This window comes from Benincasa hispida, chromosome 9 (genome assembly GCF_009727055.1).
Source record: "Benincasa hispida cultivar B227 chromosome 9, ASM972705v1, whole genome shotgun sequence".
Lineage (NCBI taxonomy): Eukaryota > Viridiplantae > Streptophyta > Magnoliopsida > Cucurbitales > Cucurbitaceae > Benincasa > Benincasa hispida.
This window is the reverse complement of record NC_052357.1, coordinates 54,479,029-54,496,831: the sequence shown is the minus strand read 5'-3', so window position 1 is coordinate 54,496,831 and position 17,803 is coordinate 54,479,029. Positions and strand designations below refer to the sequence as shown.

At 30.2% G+C, this 17,803-nt stretch overlaps 2 protein-coding genes across 2 annotated transcripts; one reads left to right on the top strand and one right to left on the bottom strand.

The window, feature by feature from the left end:
• The first annotated feature begins 10,346 nt into the window (after positions 1-10,346).
• On the top strand, positions 10,347-14,328 carry LOC120084582 (calcium/calmodulin-regulated receptor-like kinase 1). The gene is made up of 8 exons (XM_039040385.1): positions 10,347-10,718; positions 11,271-11,637; positions 11,824-11,977; positions 12,429-12,555; positions 12,997-13,082; positions 13,174-13,245; positions 13,391-13,594; positions 13,777-14,328. Exons 2-8 carry the CDS (start codon positions 11,324-11,326, stop codon positions 14,089-14,091), a joined length of 1,272 nt encoding a protein of 423 aa, XP_038896313.1. The 5' UTR covers positions 10,347-10,718; positions 11,271-11,323; the 3' UTR covers positions 14,092-14,328.
• Positions 14,329-15,377: 1,049 nt separating this feature from the next.
• LOC120086892 lies at positions 15,378-17,803 on the bottom strand. The gene is made up of 2 exons (XM_039043708.1): positions 16,539-17,803; positions 15,378-16,213 (listed from the first exon to the last, which is right to left on the bottom strand). Exons 1-2 carry the CDS (start codon positions 17,233-17,235, stop codon positions 15,588-15,590), a joined length of 1,323 nt encoding a protein of 440 aa, XP_038899636.1. The 5' UTR covers positions 17,236-17,803; the 3' UTR covers positions 15,378-15,587.

The following is a 17,803-nucleotide window of genomic DNA, read 5'->3' as shown; positions in this document are numbered from 1 at the left end:
GTTTTTTTAAAAAATAATATTTCAAACTCAATTTAGAAATATATTTATATTTAAAAAAAAAAAAAAGAAGTTGAGATTTGATGAAGCATGGAAGATATGCATACGCGATGTGTGTGGGAGTAAATGAAGGTGGTGGAAGGATGCATGGCTGACACGTGGCAAAGGGAGATGAAATGGAAAAGGAAAATTATGGAATGGAAAAGAAATGGAAAATGGAATGGAAAATTATGATTATGGAATGAAAAATTATTATATTTTAATGAATGGAAAATTATGATGATGGAATGGAATGAGTATGTTGGTATAGAATGAGGCAAAAGTTTAATACAATATGTGATTGAAATGATGATGAAAAGTTTGTGTAAATTGAAAGTTAATAAAATAAGACTAAATTAATTGTTGAAATTGATAAATAAATATTGATGTAAATAAAGTAGGTGTTAGAAATATGAACTTATTTGAATTGTTTGGGAGAAATGAAGAACTTCTTTATTTTTCAACACAAGGTACAAGTTCTCTAGATTTTCTCTCAAGGCAAAAACTAAAGGATGCGGAAGAAAAAAACTTGTGAAGGAAAAACTTGTCCCTAGATTCATACTAAGCCTCCTTTATAGAGATAAAAAGCTTGTCATGCATTACATTGAGTGGACACGTTATAAGACACATGACATCTAAAATCTAAAAAACCAAACATTTGTACAATACATTGAGACTTAAGTTTGACATGCGTACAACGTTTTGTCTTTGATTGGATGTTGTCATCTACTTATTTGATTGAGTTGGCGTGTGGATGTGACGCATAAAATTTGCAAATTCGTTATCATCCTCTTCTTCTTGAATGTTTGATATATTTTCTTCTTGGCTAGTAGTAGATGGAGACGAAATTTTTTGAAGAATAATATTGAGCTCTTCTTCATTTGAAACTTGTGTCATTGCAGCCATCAGTCTTTATTTTTTAGTCAAAATTGTTGATTCTTTTGTAGATTTGGCTTTATGTTGTGGGGATAGATGGAAAACCATTTTCCCACCACATTGTTTGAAGCCACAACTATGTTGAATTTGTCCCACCACTTAATTCGATATGATCGAGATAGGCGGGAGATGCCATTTGATTATGTAACAGAATAATTCCAGCAAAAGATCTATGCTAGATGAAAGTAATTTGAAAAACGTAAAGTTAAGTCAAAAGAATTTGAGAAAACATTATTTGAAAAGTATTTAAAACTTTCAAGAATTGGGTATGGTAGGATAGCCTCATTAAGGCCAAATATATCCTACCAATCATTAAACCACAATGAAAAATTTTGAATACATGTTTTGTCAAACATTATGAACCAAGAATGATTAAAATTGTTTAACCAAAACATATTGTACCAAGCATTTTGATAATCGATGTATAAATAGTGGAGAAAATTGATGAGAAAATCTTTTTTCAGTATAAATACTTTGATTCCATTTTGTTGGAGTGAGAACACGAAGAATTCTAACTTTTGAAAAGGTATTTCTATTGGGGTCATCTTTATTCTTATTATGGGTGATTTCAATTGAGTCGGTATCAACCAGAATAAATTCATAGAATAAACAAGTTTTTTGTGGATGGTTTGGAATATAATGGAAATTTGATGGAAATGTTTTTAAATTGTTTCAAGCATAGATTTACCTATGAATTCTGGTTCAAGAGTTGTAATGTATGAGGTTTGGGTTATATTATAGTAAGAAGTAGATGAAGATGATCGATAATTAAAAGTTTTATTTGAAGGTATAATTTCTTAATTTTTGAGAGTTTAAGTTTGTAATGGCTTGGATTAGGTGGTTGGAGGAGTGGATGACTCCTCAATTTTGATAAAGGAAGAGTTGATTGTTAAGACAGAAGGCCTTGAAGGGATGGAAGATCCCAAAATTTTAAATTTATTTGATAACGACAATGCTTGAGGAGTTTTTCCTTTTCGATCCTCCATTACCGGTGATGATTCTCCTCTGATAAATTGATACACTTGAGAGTACGATGCTTTGGTTTGTGGAGGTGTTGATCGTTGTTGTTGTTTTTTATCACGGTCATGCTTTTCTTCTTTCTTCAAGTGGAATTCATTCGTTCTTTTCTTTCTCTCTTTCACTCTCTTCTTTAGTCTTGTCTTGAAGAAATTCTCGAGTGAGGTAATCAGGAAGGGAGTTTGCACTTACTTTTATAGCTTCAATTTTAAAATCAAAACAAGAAAGTATTGTTTGTCATATAGCAAAAATTTGTTAAGAAACCAGGTTTTTAACATCCTTTTGTAAAACACCTGTAGCTTTGCAATCCACGCGTATTAAAAAACTTTTGTTGATTAAATCACTTTGGAATTTGTCAGTACATAAAACAATTGATAAAATCTCTTTTTTTTATGGTTAAATAATTTTTTTGAGATCCTAGCCAGATACCCAAATGATATCTAACTAGTTGCTCATTACCATTGATGGACTGTTTGAGAATGCCTTCATATCCTATATCTGATGCATCTATTTCTACAACGAGTGATGTGGATCGATGATGGATAAACATGACTTTTGACTAGACCTTTGATGGTTTTAATGATGTATGTATATTGATGATTCATATATATATATGTGTGTGTGTGTAGAAAATTGGAGTATATATTAAGACGTTTGTAGAAGCTCTCCCCATATTTCTAAGATAGGAGGAAAAGATACTTTCAGATGGATCAATGTTTAGAATATTGAGGTGACAAAAATGTTGAAATCTCATTTTTGTAGAAAATACCAATAAAATGTCAATATCGATGGATATTTATGGAAAAGTTAGAGAAACAAGAAATGTTTAGATTAATAAATAAATATTGTACATTTTTAAACAAGTTAAAATATCACTATTTAAATTATATCCACGTTTGTGACATTTCATTACTTATTTTGTATGTCTCATAGTATTATTTAGAATAATGGAAATGTCGATTCATCTCCCATGTTAATATTATATTCATTTTTTTGGAACAAATATCATACTTATAAAAATATAAAATATCAAGAAAAATATCGACAAATCAATAAAAAATTTAATACCATGATCATATATAATCCATAATCTTAACTAACTAAAAGAATGTTGTTAATTATAATTTTGAGGACCAGAATATATGTAATTTTGGTCATTTATTTTAAAAGATTGAACGAAGAAATTAATTGGGCATCATTTCTCATATTATATTTTTATGGGGTCTTTTTAAATATAAAAAAATATTTAGAATATTTACACTTTATAGCAAAATGTTCCAAAAGTAACTTTTTGCTATGAAGTATAAATATTTTTTAGATTTTTCTATTTATAAAAATTTTCCTATTTTTTATCCTAATTTTTTTTAAAGAAATTATTTTCTTTATTATTTATTTTATTAATTTTTTTAATTCAAAAATAAGATAGGAGATTCAAAGCAATTAAACTATGCTCACGTTGTTAGTCAGAGTATATTATTAAAACTTATTACATAATATTTCTATTTATTTTTTAGAAGTAATCAAATATATTTAGAGTATTCATGGTTGAACTTTAAAGAAGTGTCATATAATTCCTACTGACATTATTGGTTGTCCCTAATTTATCCAGTTTTTCTCATCTCTATTTTTTTCCATCAAAATAAGGCTTTATTTAAAACTTTATCCAACCAATATTAATTAGAACAAATATTAATATAATTCACCTTCCATTTAAACTACTTTTATCATAGCCATATTTTTTTAGGGTGGAGTCAGAAATTTTATATAGGAAAATACTATATGTACAAGCCTAATAAAAAAAATCTATAAATAAATATTTAAATAAATATTCATAACTTCGTATGTTAACTAATTTATTACATTATAATTATCCTTTATAAGTTTTCAGGTTTTGAAATCGATCTAGACTCTTCACTAACTTATGGTTTGAATAGGCATCTTTTAAAATGTTATATTCTAAATAATTAGAATATTCACTTAACTAAGCTATAGGACCTTTTAGTAATTATGTTATCTGAACTTGATCTCGAAGAATATAATTATAATCATAAATTTTGGTTCTTAGACCATGATATGCAGGTAGTTTTTTAGATTGATTTTTGTATAAAATCGATCAGAATCTAAAACGTTTTTCTTTTTTGAAGATGATACCTCTACAATCTTTATTGTTGTTTTTCTTTTATAATATATATTCGTATTAATTTTGAATTAACTCTACAAAAGTACTAATAATAAGCATATTAGATTCTATTATATAGATTTAAAGACAAAAACTTAAAGTCTAAGAAGATTTTAAAACTTGCTTGTCAAGTTTGTATATCTAAACGAGTGGCAACAAATAATACTCTTGCTTGAACTCTGAAATTAATTTTAAAAACTTATATGAGTAAATGTGAATGAAAAAATAATATGGAAACAAACAAAAATATGTAAAGTGTAATGTGAAAATAAAAATTATGTGCAAAAAATGAATGATGTCATTTTAATCGAATGTTCTTGGAATTGAAAAATGAATTTTGAAAAGAAGGAAAAAAGTCTATAAATTATCTAGTCTTGTTGCCTATAAATTTATATTAAAAATTCAAAAGACAGATAAATTGAGGAGGGGTACGTGCCCCTAGCTCTTACGTGGCTCTGCCCATAACTACATCCTCTCTATCTTATTTGGTTTGGAATGTCGTATTTTTCGTGTCTATTCTTTCCTTTTTTTTCTTATTCTTAAATGAGAGTGATGGATTATTGTGTCTTGTTTCAATTTATAATTTTTTTTCATAAAAAGAAAAAAAAAACAGACATATCTATAAGTTTCAATACAAAATGAAAATATATAATGAAAAAGAAATATCACTCTAGTTATATATTTTTTAGTTTAATAATATGCGAGTAAATTGTCAAAATAATCATAATTCAACAGATATTAAATATATAATATCAATTTTAAAATTAGGGTTGATCCTCCTAACCCTACATCTGGCTAGAAAAAAAAGAAATATTTGAGTAAATTAAATATATATATTTCAATTAGTTAGCCATTTGTATACTTCTCTAGTGCAAGTAATAATAATCCCCATAGTTGATGCACTTTTTTTTTTCTTTTTTTCTTTTTACCTAATTAAATATATGAGATTGCATGGATTTAGACTATAAACTTTTAATTTCATCACATTTAAGTTCATAAACTTAAATAAATGGTGCAAAACTGCAAATTTTACCTTATATTCAATTGTTGATAACTCACCCACTAACTTTAAAAGAAAACATTGGTATAAGATCTCCATAAACTCGTTATTTCAATAAAATAAAGTTTCAATACATAATAAACATTGGAAAATTTATCTTTTCAGTCTTTAAATTTTGAAAAATATGTACATTTGGTACTTGAGTTTTAAAAATATAATGTAAGTCCTCGAGTTTTTAATAATAGATGCATTTGGTTTTTAACTTTTCAAAATGTAACTTTTGAGTTCATGAGTTTTTAAGAATATGTTTAAAATGTCTCTGAAATAATTATTTTAATTATTTAAAATATAATTATATGACAGTTAAATAAAAAAAAATATTTTTGATATAATTTTAGAGAGATCATTTTTAAAATACTTTTATTTTTAAATACTATATAATTATTTAAAATAATTATAAAAGAATTGTATGGGAGACTTTTTAAACATGTTCTTAAAATAATTCGATGACTAAAATAGTATATTTTAAAAATTTTAGAGACCTATACACCTACTTTTCAAAATTTGGGGACTAAAGAGATACATTTTGAAAAGTTATGGATCAAATGCATCTATTATTCAAAACTCAGAACTAAAAAGGTAATTTTTTCAAAATATATTACCGATGCACAAATTAACCATGGAATAACTTTATCAAAATCCAAAAGTTAAAAATAAAAAAATAAATTAAAAAAACCCTCTAACGTCATTTTTCTCTAAAATTTTATTAACTTCATATTTTATTTATACTTTCATAACTCATTAGAGACATAAAAGAGAACTTTTATTTTAACAATACTTACTCCGATAAGATTTGTTGTAGTTTTTAAAATAATTGCTGCCATATGTGTTTTTAGAAAAATCAACTATGAAAAGACGTAAAATAGTATTTGGTATTTAGCTTAAACTTCAAAAAGTAGATTAGAGTGTTTGGTAAATAAATATAAAAACATCTTATTTCAGATGTAATAACTAAAATAGATCCATAATCAACTTTTTTGTAATTTAAAATTTTAAATAATTGTTTAGTATAATAAATTGTGTTTGTTACAAAATAATGTTTAAATATTAAAAAAAAATAACTTTATTAAAAATATGAATATGATATACTTTAAAAAAAATGATGCATTTAATTTATGTAAAATAGAAAATAGATTTGATTAATTGAAAAATAGATAAATATATAAAATAAATATTATTTTTAAAGTATAAAATCGAAAACTAAATATTAATTAAAATTCTACCTGACTTTATCTTAAAAGATTAGAAAGACATTGTTTTTAAAATGAACGTGAAATTAATGTATTTTTAAAAGTAATTTTACAGATTTAATTTTTTTTTTGACACAATTAATACAATACCGAATATAATTTTTTAAAGTGAGAACTATTAGAGAATTAAAACTGCAATATTTTTTAAACTTTAAGACCGCAGCAGTTAAAGTCTAGTGTTAAAATTAATTTTTTTTTAGAAAACATACGTTATTTTTTAGCCAATAGAAAAATTGAGAAAAAATATGTTATTTTCATCTCAATTATTTAAAATGAACATCCCAACATTCCTCTCTCTCTTTCTTGTTTTTAGTATTTATTAATACATTAAATTGATCGTGGCCTCCATGAAGGGACCACCGCCCTAGACTTGAGGCCCTTCCAAATTGGTTGTCACTTTGAATTCTTCAAAATGCTTCACATGTAAATATTTATTATTTTTATATTATTTTCAATAATTCATAACTTAATTAATACAAACTCCCTAATATATTCATTATTATTACTACTCTATTTCCCTACTTCTATAAATTATTTCTTTCATTAATCAACCCCTTTTTCGTACGTGCGGATTTTCATAAATAGAAAAATAAGAAAAATTATTTATATAAAAAAATAAATTTTAATTTTTTTTTATAGAGATGGATAGAAACTTATCAATTTCTATCCATAATAGAAACTGATAAAAAATTATTATTGATATTATATAATAGACGCTAATAGAAATCTATTAGTGTCTATTAGTGTTTTTTTATTATTGTTGCTGTAAATACTTTGATATTTATCCTATATGTGAAAATTTTCCTTTATTTTTATTGCAAGATATTTTAGTTATACTAATTATATTATACTTTCTTACATTTCTTGTATAATTCATCTAATGGATGTGTAACATGATTTTTCCTTTTCTTTTCTTAAGTGCTAATTTTGTTTCAATTACTTTATAATACAAATTACAAAACAATGAAGTGAGTAAATTTGACATAAAATTCCCTTAAGTAAGTTTAGTGTTTTGCTTTTATGTAAAATACTATAACTAAAAACGAAGATTGATGGGTTGATAGAGGTCGTTAGATATATGAAATAAAAAAAAATTATAAAATTTATCGCTTACAAATTGAAATATCAATAAGTACACTTTAAAAAGTACAAAGACTTAATAGAGGTTGTAAAATGAAAGTAACTTTTTTTTTTTTTTTTTTTTGTAGTTGTAGTGTCAAATAATCTCTATTCTTAATAATAATAATAAATTGAATTATCTCAAATTGTAATGCTTTAATGAAAATTAAATAACCTTAGATATATGAAGTATTTCTTCAAATGAAGACTTCCTTGCTTTCATCGTTGTAAACGGAAGGTTTAAAAAAAGATTAATGAAACATACCCTAATTTGAAAAATAGTTAAAATAATAAATTGATATTACGTGAATTGATGTACATATTTAATTCACTATTTATATTTTTCTATTTGAATTTTGTGTTGGTAGAAATAATTGGTCTGTATATTATTATTATTATTGAAAAAAAAATGAAAATTGAATTCATCAATAATATTAATTAGTCCATTAATTTATCTCTCTTTTTCTTCCAGATTTTTCAAGTATTTGAATATTTGATCTCTTAATTGATTTTTTTTAAAAAAATTCAAATATAGTTTTTTTTTAAAAAAAAAAATCAAATATAATAAATACATTCTAAATTATGAAGGATAAAAGTTGATAATTAATTAAGACTAAATTAACATCTTATCAAAAGAAAGCAAACAAAAACATTTTGTTAGAATTTATTTATTTTTATTTTTATTTTTTTGGAGTGGAATAAGTGGATCAAGTTCAATGCAACACAATATCTCATCATGGGTACTCAGATAATAATCATTTTCTTTATGTACATAAGAATAGAAGAATGTCTAATTTGTAACCATTTCTATACTTCAATGCAAGTTTTTGCTTCTTTAAAGAAAAAACCATACATTATCAAACCTAACATTAAACAATACTTGTAATTTTGCAAATAGATTACATTTAATAATATTCATCCTTATGTTGAAATTCAAAACTAGATTGTCTTTTTTTTTTTTACAAATAAAAAATATCAAACAATCAAAATGAGCTGCATTTAGAAGAGGTTAAGTCAAATCCAGGTCAACCAAACAATATATAATAACGAAAGATAACTTTTTTCTCTCCCACTTTCAAAAATTCGTATAATTATTTTAAATTTAAATCGATCCCGACGTATGCTTTGCATCTTTCTGATAAGAATGTTGTTGATTCTCTGGTTAGGAGAAAGGGTTGTTTGATTATGTTTAAAATAAAGTGGGTCTCTTTCTATTTCCAAACCCATTAAAGATTATGTTTATGTATATGAGATTAGGTGTGTTTGGTGGACAGTTGCAAAGTTCCCTCTCATCATCTTCAAAATTTTCCAAACCCATTAACTCCCAAAATCAACAACTACTTCACTTTCCCAAACCCTCCTTTCAAATGTTACCATTACATAATTTCCACTTGGCTCTATTTTTTCTAATCTTAATAAAATTTGTGTATCTTTTGGACAATATATGCATTTTATTCTCAATGTTGATCCTTTTACCAACTCCACAAGTATTAAAATATATATGTGTGTGTGGATAAATTAAGGGTTTTCATAAAAACAATGATGGGAGGAAAAGGAGATGTTTTAATTGACAAGTTACCTTATTTACTTCACCTACTAATAACATAATCATCTTCTTATAATAAGTTCAAGATGACTTATATAAACCTAGTGATTATTTATTTTTTTATTTTTTAATATTTACCATTGAAAGTTATGAAAATACTACTAAAGTATGTGGTCTTAATCATCCATTCTACTCAAACTAAACAATAATACAAAAATATATATATAGCATTAAACAATCCTTTATATTGCATCTAAATATCCTTTTAGTTTCTGAATTTTTAAGTATGGTTTTCATTTGGTCTTTAAATTTCAAATAGTTAATTTTGAGTTTTGAGTTTAGTTTTCATTTGGTCGATAGGCTCCAAGGCTTTACATTTTTTTACTCTTGAATTTTAGTATTATCAACTTTGAGTCCTTAGTGTTAATTTTCTATTAATTTATCTGAAAACACTAAATTAAATATAATTACATTAATTTTTGTCATTATTAAAATTAATTTAAAAAAAAACATATATCATAACTATTTTAAATTAATTAAGTGAAAGTAAACAACGTGGACAAAAACAAATATTGGTTACGTAGGGATAAAAGTGTAAATTTAATAATTTAAAGACTAAATTGAAACTAAAATCATAACTGAATAGTAATGCTAATGAAATAATATTTTGAAATTTAGAGGCCAAATAAAAACTGAACTCAAAATTTGGGGGTAAATATGTATTTTTTTATTATTCAATTTCAACACATTATAGATCAATAATTGATTGGAAAAAAACATTAAAGATTATAAGGTAAAGTAAACTTAAGCTAAAGAGACTTTTTTTAGTATCACATTTCAAATAACTAGAGCATTTGTTGATTCATTTTTTTATATATAGACGATAAATAAACTGACCAAGATATTATATATAAAAAAATACTAAATGTTCAAATTTACTATGTTTCCGAAAATTCAACATAATGAGTAATTTTGACACCACAAAAATTAACCAATAGTAAGAAATAGTAGAAGACATAATGTAATAGGCAGTAAAATGAATCTAAATGTGAAAAAAAAAAAAAGGAAAAAAAACATTAAATTATTTTATATATTTATAAAGTATAATGAAAAGTCAAAACCATTAAAGTTTGTGTTTGTGCAATGCTCGAGGGTATAATTGTTAATAAAAATAAATAAATATCTGAAAACTCAAAACCCAATGCCTTATTCCTTGCACGAGTTGAGTTGAGTCCTTTCTTCAGTTCATTTCCTTCGTAACAATGACAAGAAAGAATAAACAAATTTAATCCGAATCATCTTTCATCAATTCTTTCCATTTTGTAGTTGTAATCTAATCCAAATCCAACTTCCCAAGATAAAAAATAGTACAAAGACAGATCGTATTTCGACTCTGGAATTACTTGAAAACCATTTCCGTCTCTCATTTCCTCTCTCTGCCTCTGATTCCTTTCTCTGAGTTGCATTCTTCGAATCTCACTCCATTTTCCTCCATTCCCTTTTTTCCCTTCATTTCAACGCCACCCCCATCTCTCTTAATTTCCCATTTCTCTGAAAAATCAGTTCCCTTCCAAGGTATTTTCTCACTTGTAATGTCAACTCTGTTATACCCACTTTGTATTTTCTGAAATGGAAATGGGAATAACTCGTTTCTGCTTCTTTTACTGTTGATCTGGTATCTGGGCTTTGTTTGTTTTGATTTTGAATGGTCTTTTTTGCTTTCTACTCGAAGCTTGGTGGTGGAGAATGGTTGGACATGGCAGATTTGGCTCAGTATTCTCTGACCCATTTGTCTGGGCTTTTTTTTTTTTTTTTTTTTTTTTTTTGCTTTTTCTTGTGCTGGTTTTTCGTAATGAAGCATTTATTTGTTGTGCAAGGATGGTTGTAGTTGAGAATTTCATAGGAATGAGATGCAGATCAAGTGTTTGATGAATTAGATACGAAGCTGTTGTGAAATCTGAGTGATGTTATGATAATTAATGTCGACAAGTTTAATGATGCTTTAGGGAAGAAATGAACAGTACTTGTTCTTCTTTCCTGAAAATGATTTGCTTTCTCTACAGTGAATTCTCTCTTTTTTAATCTATGTGTATGTTTTAGTATGAGTCACGAGTCTTCTTCTTGCAGGGCTGTAATGGATTAAGCTATTGGATTGACAATTGGGAAGCAAAAAGGAGGAGATGAAAGGGGAGTCATCTGGGCTGATAATTGGGATTTCAATAGGAGTTGTGATTGGTGTACTTTTGGCAATTTCGGCTCTCTTGTGCTTTAGGTACCAACGGAAACGTTCACAGATAGGAAACAGCAGCTCCCGGAGGGCAACGACGGTTCCTATCCGGATCAATGGTGCTGATTCTTGCACTATTCTATCAGACTCAACTTTAGCTCCAGAATCACCTGTTAAATCTGGCCACAATGGCATGTCCCATTGGCTTGATGGATTCAGAAAAAGTAATGTGGTTGCAGCTTCTGGGATACTTGAGTATTCTTACAGGTGTGTTCTTGAGAACTTTGTAGTGACAGGTTCGGTGAATGATTTTTTATGATCTCGTACTCGTTTACGATAAAGAGTAGCTTGATATTCATCCAGATGTGTGTCTGAATTTGATGTTATTGGTGGAGGTATCTTGAAAACTGCTAGTCCTTGAGGACCTTAGAGTTTTATTGTTGGATATGACAGGGATCTGCAAAAAGCTACATCCAATTTCACAACTGTAATAGGACAAGGAGCGTTCGGTCCTGTTTATAGAGCTCAAATGGCGAGTGGCGAAACGGTTGCGGTTAAGGTGCTTGCAACTGATTCCAAACAAGGGGAGAAAGAGTTCCAAACAGAGGTGATCATCATTCTAATTTTAATCAAATGTTATTCACTAAAACTATTGAGTCCAGCAGCTTAATTATTGACATACTATTGAGTCCAGGAGCTTATTTATTCTGATTCATTCATGTGATATATCTGCTTCTTATGGTGTGGTCATGAAACTACACATTTTGATATAATTTTGAACAGATTGAAATTTCTAAGTTCTTGGGCTTGGTAAGAACAGAGTAAATGGAATCATTGACATGACTCAGAAAAAGTAAACAAGGCCTTAATAAAATCCTATTTGAAACTTTCATCTCGATAGACGATTTGTCAAAAGTTAATAAAGATGCTCTGTTATAATGCCAAATTTGATACATCTTTAACTTTAAATAAACTCCCATACTTTGCTGATTGATTCCTAACAGCTTCGTGATTTTTGTTTATCCGATTCATCCACTTAACCTTCTTCTGCTTACCAGGTTATGCTACTCGGAAGGTTGCATCATAGGAACCTCGTAAATTTGGTTGGTTACTGTGCCGAAAAATCCCAACATATACTTGTATATGTATATATGAGCAAAGGAAGCTTGGCTTCTCACTTATACGGTAAGAAGTCAAACATATTGTACAAGCATTAGTTAATTTAAATGGAAAATGAGTCGAAAATAGATTATTTTAACATCTTTCTTCATTGAGGACATTATTAGGTATCCAGACACAAAGAAACACAAGATTGTAATATATTGCAATATTAAAGAGAAATTACAATGTAGCTATAGGCTTTCGAGAGGACTATCTATCTCTCTAAGTCCTAAAAGTAGACAATCCACCAAAATGATCCCGCTCTAAAATCTCCGACTCTCCCTTAAGCCACCCCTACCTAATTGCCACCATGCCCTTATGAATATCCTACTAATATTCTCAGTATATCCTCTAATAGCCTCACCTACGTCTCCTTGAAGGAACATCGTTTTTTGGTTAAAATGACAGTACCATATACTTCTCCATCTGTTTCTTGGAAAGTGACATACTCTGTTCGGTTTGCAGGCGGGAAGAATGAACCATTGAGCTGGGATCTGCGGGTCCGTGTGGCATTAGATGTTGCACGGGGACTGGAATATCTCCATGATGGTGTAAGTTATGATAACCTTGACGGACACTCAGCTTACTAGCTTTTGTAACCTTATAAATCATTCTTGTGGTATTTCTATGATATTACTGCAGGCAGTTCCACCAGTAATACATCGTGATATCAAGTCTTCAAATATTTTGTTGGATGATTCCATGAGGGCTAGGGTATGGTTTTCTTTAATTTCTGAAAACTGTCTGCAGAAAGAATTTATATGAACAATGATAATTTGTTCTTCAAGGCTACTTTGTACCACTTCTAAGCACATCTTCTTGATTAGGATGCCTTGTCTTATTATTCTTGATCAAGCAGGTTGCTGATTTTGGGCTTTCTAGAGAAGAGATGGTTGATAAACATGTATCCAATATTCGTGGAACTTTCGGATACTTAGATCCTGAATATATATCTACTAGAAAATTTACAAAGAAAAGTGACGTTTACAGCTTTGGCGTGTTGCTTTTTGAGCTTATAGCTGGCAGAAACCCACAACAAGGCCTTATGGAGTATGTTGAACTTGTAAGTTCTCTATCTTCTCAGCTCCAATACTTTTGACGAAATAAGTGTTATTTCATGATTCTGTTCTTGAATGGAAACATTTTACTAGACAAGATGCCTGTTTAATCCTCATCAATAGTCTGCCAAGTTAAGGCCAGAATTGGCATCCCAACTTATTTGTATTTTCATTATGAGATGTTTAGGCAGCAATGACTTCGGATGGGAAAGTTGGGTGGGAAGAAATTATGGACGACCATTTGGATGGAAACTTTAATGTACAAGAGCTGAACGAAGTTGCAGCTCTTGCATATAGATGTGTCAACCGTAGCCCTCGAAAACGGCCTACCATGAGAGACATCGTCCAAGTTATCTCACGGATTATCAACTTGAGGCTTGAGCAGAAGCATCATAGAAAATCTCTGTCAGCCACGACAGATGAAGTTTCCATTGATATTGACCGCTCCGAGCACTTTAGAAAGGATTCGATGGACAGTACTTCTGATACCCATGACCTTTAGACCATAGCTTCCCTTTTTGGTTTTTCTCTTGATTGTTTGTCTTGTGATTTTATTCTCTATGATTTTGTGTATTATAGTTGATTCTTCCATTTTTTTCAATGACCTTGAAATTTTGTACATTACTCAGAATATAGAGAGCTTTGTAAAGTTTCTTCAGTGTAATGACTTACAATTGTGAAAGATAACTTTCCTTGAGTAGTTTGTGAATGAAAGCATCAAAATATGGTTTCTTTTTGTTACTTTCTGTTGCAGTAGGTAGCATCTTTTATAAACAATCATCTTCTTTTAGTATTCTTGTCCACAAAAATCTACATCCATCATTAATGATCAATGTGGGCTTCGTTGTGTCGAGAGAGAAGGGAAGAGAGAGAGACAGACCAAGCGCCAATCGCGGCGATAATATGACTGAGACATTTTCGGAGCAGTTAAGAACAACATCCTCAGTGAAACTGATCGTAGGTGTTGGTAAGTAAATGAATCTTGGGTAGACACTTCCTAAATTCAATCACACCTAGATTGACTGAAACCTGGGGCCAGAGCAATTAAAACTCAGGGAAGGGATAAGTATAGTGGAAAATCTATCGTGATGGCTTATTAGCACAAAGTCTGGTTTAGCTTACACAATTCTACTAATGTGAGATCAAGTTAACAAGAAGATACTCAGATCAATGATAGAAAAGTCGATTTAGAAGTATAATGAAAGTTCTCATCTCTTACTCAAACAGGGCATTCGCCTGTTCTCTGTATGAAATCGACATCGCTACGGCAAGTGGAAGTCTCCCCACACAATGGGTCAGAGTCAAAAATTGGCCAAAAGTTTCAAATTTTGAATTGGGGGTTCATCTACTCTGAAACCAACCCCATTCCAAAATTTAAGACTCATTCAATTCCTACTGTCCAAGAATTCTATCCTCTTTTTTCTCACAAATGTTGTATTTGTGAGGTCCATGTGTAGTAATGGAGCTTTAAAAGCTACATTGTCCTGATGTTGCAGTAAAAGTAAATGATGTGCTATCATTCAGGCTTTCCCAAATTAGTTCCATATAACCTTCCTTCTTCAAGTGGTTTTTAAGAAGATAGATTGGAGATAGATGCGGTTCTTAAAGTCACTCCCATGTGGTGTTGAGGTTTAATACTATGAAATTTGACAATCAACTGGAAATCAAAAGATAGGTTAAATTTTGATGAAACTTTTACCTCATTGACTTATTTGCTATATTTCTGAACGTATGAGAATTAAATCATTTTGTTAGTAGGATTATGAAGGCCAAGATATTATGAGAGTCGAAATACAATAGGCTAAAAATATATTTTAACCTTAATCAATATATACACTAATTAGGAATCCTTACATATCGATTCGAAGAAGAATTCAAATCGAATTAAACAACATCATTACAAACTCAACAACAAATGATAAACCACAAATTTTGTGTTAACTTCCTTAGAAGAATGGTTATACAAAGAGAAAAACAAGTTTTCTTTTTCTATGCATTTCATGGTTTGCAAATTACAACAAAACAAGGAAGCAAAGCTCTAGGATTGAGCAAATAAAGCTCTTCAATGTTGGAATGTAATCCCACTTTTCCAGCTAAAGAATCAAACCCTGTTTGGCCAACCATATCTTGTATATTCTCCAAAGGCCTATGAACCCTCCCTGCAATCACTCTGCAGATTATCAATGCTTTCTTTACCGAGCTTTCTTCTGTTGTTTCAATGGTTTCAAAAGCTTTTCCACTCGTCGAAGTCGTGAAAACTCCTACTTCTTTCATATCCTTCTTTGCTGAGAAACCATTCCTTATAATTCTGCAGACACTGCATTTCTGTGATATGCAGAGGCTGGAGGAGCCATTTAGTCCAAGAGAGCAGGCTAAAGTAGTCCCGTAAAACCTCAGCAGCTCATTCCCATCGGCAAGGCATCGAGGGTGTTTCTTCGGAAGCTTGCTTGCCTTGATCTTCACCGTTTCCCTGTATTCTTCAAATCCAGCTAATGTTTTTTGCATATTGTGAACTTTGAAGACTCGTTCGATTCGGTTGCCATTGTTCTCTGATTTCAACAAGTTCGTTCGACATATTATTTCGACAATTTTTCTCGATGAGTCGCCTTCCACAAGCTCAGTAACTATGAAAAGAGAGCATAGTCAGCTGCTGACAGAAAGAAACAAGCAACTCCATGAAGGTGTCAACTCCAACAAAGAGTAGCCATTTTGATGAACCCAATAGAAACAATAAACATTGTAATAGATAACAAACCAAGTGAAGAAGATAAACACAAGAAAAGTAGCTAAGAAAGTCAGTCAGATTCAGCAAGTAAATGTCTAAGATCTACCGTTCCGAGTTTTATAAACATCGATCAAATATCAAACCATGTGTTAGGAACATGAAGAGAAAACCAAAACCATAAACTTAGCTTATATTTGAAATATCAGTCAGGATGTCTATCTAACCAGCATGCTTAGAGAGATGGTGAGACTCAGCAGCTTCCAATTTGCAGAACTGCTCTCCACATTTATGGCAAGTAACCGTCGAAAACATATTACCGTTAAGTTCAGTTAGTGGGGAGAACCTTTTGCTTGTATGAACTTCCCCACCCACCTTAGATTTAGCAGTACTCCCAGCTGCAGACCCATCTCTATATGATAAAAGAGAAGGAAGCTTTCTTGCAGCAGATATGGAGGTAGTATTAAAAGGAGAACTGGAGTTGTTAACAAAGTTCTCCCCCGGACCAGGAGTTCCAGGTCTTAATGTACCGAAAAATGGCGAAATCCCACCCCCGCCCCCGCCAAAGCCAGCATTTCCCACACCCTCTTGGTGGAAGCTTTCAAAACCAGTGATCTTGAGCTCACACTTTGAGTTGCTTAGTATGACTTCATGAGCAATTGGGTTGAGAAACTCGCTGCTACCGATCGACCTCGGGCTGCAAATTGGTGGTTTTTCCATGTGCCTCTTGCTTCCATGGATGACATCTTTGAGATTTGCTATGGACCTTGAACAACCAGACCTACCAGAAGAACAACCCGACTTTCTTGATACTTTCTTAGTTGTGATTGTGTTGAGTTGTTTCCTGTTCTTTGGATCATAGACTTCTGATGGCTCTGGTTTGCAAGGGAAGGACTTTTTCAGAGAAAACCAAACTGTTGGCATACTTTTTTTTTTCTCTCCTCTCCCTCCTAACTTCAAACCTTTAAAATTAAAGGAGCATCCTTCCCATCATTCTCCTTCGAAAGCTCATCGGTTGTTTTTTAATGCTCCTCCACGTCTCAAAGTCCAACTGCTAAGCTTTGCAGGCAGCAGTTCATATCGAAACATCGAGAAGCCGACCAAGAAGCCGACAGAGATGGAGGAAACTTAGCAACTGTGGATGGTAGAGAACAAAGAGAGGTAAAGAGGAAAACAATTATATATATAGAACGCTTGAGGCTCAGCAGTGGGAAACAAAGAGAGAGAGAAGAAGAAGAAAAATCCTGAGTATTTGACTACCATTTCAACCATTAACCTTTAGCCATTCTTCATTTTCAACTCAAGAAGGCCTGAGATCTATGAAGGTTTTGTCCATAATATTGGTTTTACAGTTTTTTCAAGGTTTAGATTAATTTGAAAAAAGGGAGGAATTTTCTTGTCTAATTGGTAAAAACTTTTGATTGTTGAAAGTTTCTGTTGAGCTTTATGTTTGTTGGGAGAAGAGATGAATTCGCTTGGGTTCATGCTTGGA

What these genes read in the sequence shown, in the direction of transcription:
- LOC120084582 (XM_039040385.1), top strand. Translation starts at nt 11,324, where the DNA reads ATGAAAGGGGAGTCATCTGGGCTGATAATTGGGATTTCAATAGGAGTT. An exon ending in CTTGGCTTCTCACTTATACG is followed by an intron (nt 12,556 to 12,996) that starts GTAAGAAGTCAA and finishes TTCGGTTTGCAG; the next exon opens with GCGGGAAGAATGAACCATTG. An exon ending in ATGATTCCATGAGGGCTAGG is followed by an intron (nt 13,246 to 13,390) that starts GTATGGTTTTCT and finishes TTGATCAAGCAG; the next exon opens with GTTGCTGATTTTGGGCTTTC.
- LOC120086892 (XM_039043708.1), bottom strand. Translation starts at nt 17,235, where the DNA reads ATGCCAACAGTTTGGTTTTCTCTGAAAAAGTCCTTCCCTTGCAAACCA. An exon ending in CCATCTCTCTAAGCATGCTG is followed by an intron (nt 16,214 to 16,538) that starts GTTAGATAGACA and finishes CTCTTTTCATAG; the next exon opens with TTACTGAGCTTGTGGAAGGC.